The following is a 6,317-nucleotide window of genomic DNA, read 5'->3' as shown; positions in this document are numbered from 1 at the left end:
TTTTTTTTTTTTAAGAGTATTACTTTCGCCTCCAGTTGTTCCGTCTCTTCTTTTAGCTTCTGACACATCTGTTTCCCTTTTGATATCTTTTGAAATATGTAGGAGCTGGAGGACGAGCCTTCCTGAGAGGTTGATGACAATTTAGAGAGCGCTGTCTCCGATTCTACTCCTATATAAGAAAGAACAAGTTGATCCAGACGTCAATCAACTTATCATCGTGTGACAACGGCAAACACAGGTCTGTGGCAATCACCACCATTTGCTTGTTTCAGCCCATCATCCCTCCGCCAAGTTAAAAAGCGATAGTACCTGTGAGGTGGTCTTGGTGGATAGGTGCTGTAGGCCCCACCTGTACGATTAAAGGATAAGAAAACATTACTGTTGACCAGCAAAGCCACCGCCCCTCAGAAGGACCAGACCAGTTCTAGTCAGCACAGAGGCAGCCAGCGGTTGTAGTCAAGAGGCAGGACACCGATGTGCAGGTTGAATTCCAGTCCTGATACTTGTCTTTTGGGTGACTCTGGGCAATTGCTTAATCACTGGAAGCCTCGGGTTCGTTAGCAGCAACATCAAGAGCATCAGAGACCCTGTCTCGTAGGGCGCCTGTGAGGATTATATGCTCAATATTTATCAGAGTATCTGGCATGTGGTAAGCATCCAACCCATGCCAACCGTCTAATGGGGTGGTGTGCAATGCTCAAACATTTCTCCTGAAAGCCAGCCATTAGCTCCATGAGGACACAGACCGTTGTGGGTCTGGTCACGCTCTGGCACCGGTGCTCTCAGTGGCACCAAACCCAGTAACAACCCTCCAGAAATGACAGAAAACGGTGCCTATTAATTTCCAAGATGTGCATAAAGATAATTGTCGACACCAGACTTGATCCTTTTCTGCTTGGCACAGGATGGCTGGACCACCCCCAAAGCCCCTGCCATTGGATCAATCCCAAAGCATCGCCGCCCGAAAGGACAAGTAGAACCGATCTTTGGAATTTCCGAGACACAGTCTTCACGGGAGCAGCTTTACATTTCTCCCACAGAGCAGCTGGTGGATCTGAACTGCCGGTACTGCCGCTAGCAGCCCCGCACGTAACACACAGCACCTCCGGTGTTCAGTGCCAACTAGACAGGGTTTTATCATTCCAGGGGAACCATTGTCCCCATCACACAAAGACACCCCCCGCCCAAATACTCTAGGGACCAAGAGCTATATGATTAACGGTAATTAGCAATATCTAAGTCATATTGTAGATGCAAATCCTATAGAGCTCCGTTGGCCAATCTGACATCTGCCCTCAGACCCCCACTGCCAAAGGGAAGCAAGCCCCCCTGCCCCCCCTCACCACAGGCCCTGAGGAGGCTGTGAGCCTGGGAACTTCCTCTCTCCAGCAAAATGAGGCGCCCCAAGGGCTCCCAATATCAACGGAACATAGCACTCTCCAGGACCTAGGGGCTGCCAGCCCAGGGCAGGTTCCCGCCCCAGAAAGGAGTGGCAGCATGAAGGATGGAGGAGCACAAAAGGAAGCCCACCCGGCCCTGTCGGTGCCGGTAAGTAAAATGCTCACTTTGGTCAATGATACGAATTTGCCTTATGAGAGAACCAGAAAAAATCAAGATCATGTCGGGAAGGGGTGTGTGTGTGTGTGTGTGTGTGTGTGTAGATAAGTTAAGAGGGACATGGCATAGTTCCAGCAGTAACAAAATTTTGCACTGAATGATTACCAATATAAGAACTTGAAGTATGTTGGTTAAGATCTTATTCAATTTATCAGTAATACCTAACAGTGTAAATAGGTAAGACTACAGGTCAAACCTTGGAGGGGAAAAGTAGGCAATGGAGAGATGGGTTAAGGTTGCTGCTCTCCTGAGTGTTCCTGTCATTCTGGATTGATAGGTCCCTAGAGCCCTGGAGATGTAGAGGTTACCCATTGGCCTGTTAACAACAAGGTTGGTGGTTCAAAACCATTAGCTGCTCTGTACAAAAACGATGGGATTTTCTACTCCCATAAAGAGTTACAGTCTTAAACTCTCAGGGGCAGTTCTGCCCTGTCCTATAGGGTCGCTAGGAGTGCATGTCAACTCAAAGGCAGTGAGTTTGGTTTGGTTTGGTCCGGTTAGCAGAAATAGGTGCCCCCATCTCCAAATGGTTGGCACAAAGCATCCTGAGATAAACATTCTGACCAAAGTAAAAGAGAGTGTGGCTTGGGGAGGCTGAGAAGTCCTGTGGCACAAGGAGCAACTGACGAAGACTATGAATGTCAGCAGGTCTCGGGTCAGTAGAGATGGGACAGTTCACGCAAAGGCAGGTGCTCAAAATCTTCAGGAACGGAGATGTTCAGAGCAGCCAGGGAACAGGAGGAGAGGCCTGGCGGAAAGGAACTGCAAATGGAAGGCTACGCCGCTGCACTCAGGTCCGTTTTGACTCATGGCAGTCCCACGTGTGTCAGAGTACACCTGTGCTGCACAGGAGTCGCAATGGCTGATCGTTTGAAAGTAGCTCATCAGGCCTTTCTTCTGACCGTGGAATCAGACCTGCAACCCTTCAGTTAGCTGCCAAGCATGCGGAGCATTTGCGGTGCCTGGAACCGCTTCACAATGGTAGAATGACGTTTGAGAGAGGAGGAGATGGAGATGGAGAGACAGAGAGACAGAGAGACCCAAATTCCGGTTTAAGAACGTAGATTTTGTTGTCTTAGGCATTATTGTTAGTCCTGCCCTTTATTTTTCCAATGAGGGCATCCACCAATATTCTGAGAGGTCCTTTATACAGGGTGACCCAGCACGAGAACCCAGTTCGGTGCCCACTCCTGAAACTCACGCGGATCGAGATGAGCTACTTTCTCTTACCTGCGCTTGTTGTGAAGGCCCAACAATTTCCCTCTCCCTCGCTTGATGTTGTTTTTCTACACATTTTGAGGTAGGCATACTTTCGAAAAGATCTTGCACAAAAGATGGCTTATCTTTCAAAGTCAGAGAAGACACAGTTTGCTTAGATACGGTCAGTGGCTTGTTGAATATGTTCTTTTTAGGGATTTTCACTCTGGGAGCAACTTTCGAGAAATCAGGGAGCCGATAATGAACTTGACCTTGGCCACACTTGAACCCGTTCCCAGAACTTGATTTTTCTGACTGCTGTTTCTGGGGTGTCAGCCCTTGGACAGTTTTCTGATTGGCATTTGGACTCTCTGTTGTAGCTGGAGACTTTACATTCCCTTGAATGCTGCTCCGTCCAGCAACCACGGGCTCTTTGAAGTCGGAGAGGTTTCCTTCTGCTGTGATTGGAGGACATCTGGGCTTCCCGTGGTCTTCACCATCCCCTTGGGGATTGAGTTGCTCGTCGTGTTCTGGGCTTTGTTCGTTGGACCAAGAATTCTTAACATAGCACAAAATAACATTTTTAATAACAGCTTCTTCCAAATTATCAGCATTGGTGATCTCTGGGAAAGTTTCACCATCAATGCCTGGCCCTTTTAAGAATTCCTCTTTGGAAAGATGATTGAGTAAAATTTCAGAAATGTTCGACTTTGAAGTTTTCTCTTTTCTGGGTGGAATGTGAAGAATTATAGTGCATTGTTTCTCTCCATTGTCTTTTGTGTGGGCAGCATTTTCAGTCATTTGATCCGGAAGTATGGGCGTATCTGCATTTCTATGAGTCTTTTGTTGTACAACTTTTCCCTGAGGGTCTACTGTGAAGATAACCTGATCGGAGACCTCGAGAACGTCATTGTTTGAGGGGATGCCCCCATCATTAGGAGCATCCTCCTGCTGTGTGTCAATCTTGTCATCTGAAAAGTCTGTTTCATCCATGTGTGTGCAGGCTTCTCTCTCGTGTCCTCTGAGGACCAGGATAGATGTTCTTAGTTGTAACAAGAGATCTTCTACTTCTCATTGGTCGTCTTCATTGCGTGTCCTCGCCTGGGGGAAATGAGAAGAGCCTTAAGGTTAAGTGTCAAAGACTACGCCGAACCTGGAGGCGAAGTGGATGATTCCTCACGTAGAGCAATTCAGTTATGACCACGAGACCAAAGTCAACCGACTGTCAGTGCGTTAACACCGCGAAGGGTGTGAAAGCGCGGGGTTGAAAAGGAAGAGAACATGTAATACATTCTTACTTTTTTTAATTTCTGAAATTTTGAGGGAGACCTGGGTTAATGACCTAAAAGTTTACATAGGTATCCATCTCGCTTACAAAGTACTTGTTTGGAATTTGTTCTCTCAAAATAGGATTGGGGGCAAGTCAAGGAGCCCTGGTGGCACAGCAGTTAAGCACTTGGCTTCTCACCCGAAGGCTGGTTTGAAACCCCTCCCCCACCCCCGCCCCCCACGACAAGCCTCTTTGGGGAGAAGACTTGATGACCGGCTCCCATGAAGATGACAGCCTATGGCCTTGCTCCAAGCCTCCATTGAGTCAACAGCACCCAACGACAAGAACAAGCCTCAAAATAGAAGTTTGGGATCCAAGTAGAGGTTGATTTTTGTGTTTTTTTTGATCAGGTGCCGGTGGCTTTTCTACAAATGACTAAGTTGGGTAGCCCGGGAAGCTGACTGGGCTGAAACATGGACACCCATCTTCTCTGCTTTGGTGCTTTTCAGTCTGTGCCTCCAGACAGTCAGTTCCCTTCTTCTGGTCTCCCCTTGGATGCCAAGAAGGGCCCACAGGGGCTGATGGCAATATGGCCAGGAAACACGAGGGTCTTTTGAACACCTGGAGGCAAACCTGCAGCCAAGCCTTCCTCCTCCACCTGTGTAGCTCTCCCAGCCAGGTGCACATCGCAGGACACAGCAGCAAATCTTGAGAATTTTTTTTCAGGAAATGGTTCGAGCACAACTAGCCACCATCAAGTTGCACCTTTCTGTGTCCATGAAATTGAAGCTGGGACGACATCCCTTTACATAGCTCGACATCCCTTTACATAGCTCCTGCCTGAGGGGGGAGCTTTCAGAACAGCTCTCTTAGCAGTAGCAATATGAATTGTCTCGGGCTTGAGGCACAGTGACCAGAGACCTGGAGGCATCATGAGATATACAGTGAGCTGCTAACAGCAATGTTGGCTGTGACTCCCTGGGAGGAAGAGGAGGCTTTCTCCTCCTGTAAAGATGTAGCGTATTGGGAACTCACAAGGACAGGTCTGCTCTGTGCCATCGGGTCGCTACGAGTCAGAATGGACTCAATGACAGTGCGTTTGTGTTGGTGTGTCGGTGCACAATGGCTAAGCTCCTGACTGCTAACTGAAGGGTTAGTGGTTCCAACCCACACAGTGGCTGCATGGGAGAAAGATCTGGTAATCTGCTCCTGTAACAGTGCTGTTGTTGTTAGGTGCCATCCAGTTGACTCCAACCCCTAGCAGCCTTCTGCACAACAGAATGAAATACTGCCTGGTCCGCACCATCTTCGCAATGGTTCCTATTTTTGACCCCTGGTTGCAGCCCAGGGTGTCAATCCATCTCCTTGTGGCCCTCCCTATGTTTCTAAGGGAAGGAGGGGAAGGCCCTTGTGTTAGTCCAAGTTGACTGGAGAAACAAACCCAGAGACCATGTGTGTAAGAGAAAATTGTATATCAATAAGTAATTATACATCAATAAAAGTCCAGATCAAGTCTGTAAGTTTGATACTAGCCTATAAATCTGATATTAGCCCATGAATTCCTCTTCAGATTCACACAGCCCATACAATGATGCTGAATGCAGGAAGATCACAGACCGGTGGGTGGAAAGTCTGGTGGGTCCAATGGCCGTGGTCGCATTTCCAGGGCTCTGGCTGCCATCAGCATGGCTCCCTGTGGCTTGTCAACAGGAATGTGTAGCAGAGAGAGACTGTGTCCTCCTCCAGGGAGGAAGAAGTAGTTCCCAGAATCTTCTTGAGAAGGCCACACCTATACGGAGGGATCAATCAGGCTGGGGCCTGATTGACAGCCTAGACCCCACCCCTTTATTCATTTATCAAGTTGGTATGAAATTGTATAACTACCACAGCCCTCAAGGAGATGGATTGACACCCTGGCTGTAACAGTGGGGTCAAGACTAGGCACAATTGTGCGGATGGCAGTGTTTCCTTCTTTTGTGCACTGGATCACTAGGGGTTGGAAGGGACTTGATGGCATCTAACAACATAACCACCTCCACTTTACCAAACATGATGCCCTTCCCCAGGCACTGGTGTCTGCTGGCAATGTGTTCCAAGTATGTAAGACCATGTCTCACCATTTTTGTCTCGAAGGAGCACTCAGGTTGTACCTCTTCCAAACCTTTTGGCATCCATGGTACTTTCAACGTTCTTCTCCAGCACCACAGTTCAAACATACTGATTCTTCTTCGGT

The 6,317-nt window shown here is 48.2% G+C and overlaps 1 protein-coding gene across 1 annotated transcript in view; it reads right to left on the bottom strand.

Annotated features, from left to right (window-relative positions):
* AKNAD1 (AKNA domain containing 1) overlaps positions 1 to 3,807 on the bottom strand; it is a 43,008-nt gene extending 39,201 nt beyond the window's left edge. Inside the window, exons 1-3 of the mRNA XM_045292017.1 lie at positions 2,848 to 3,807; positions 310 to 349; positions 24 to 169 (exon numbers count right to left, since the gene is read on the bottom strand). Of these exons, the coding sequence (XP_045147952.1) occupies positions 24 to 169; positions 310 to 349; positions 2,848 to 3,807 (1,146 nt within the window). The remainder of the gene's footprint in view (positions 1 to 23; positions 170 to 309; positions 350 to 2,847) is intronic.
* Between the last annotated feature and the right edge of the window lie 2,510 nt (positions 3,808 to 6,317).

This window comes from Echinops telfairi, unplaced genomic scaffold (assembly GCF_000313985.2).
Source record: "Echinops telfairi isolate 266 unplaced genomic scaffold, ASM31398v2 ScPeMD7_443;HRSCAF=831, whole genome shotgun sequence".
In the NCBI taxonomy this organism is placed as follows: Eukaryota; Metazoa; Chordata; class Mammalia; order Afrosoricida; family Tenrecidae; genus Echinops; species Echinops telfairi.
Note: the sequence above shows the minus strand (reverse complement) of the source record. Positions and strands in the feature narration are given on the sequence as shown.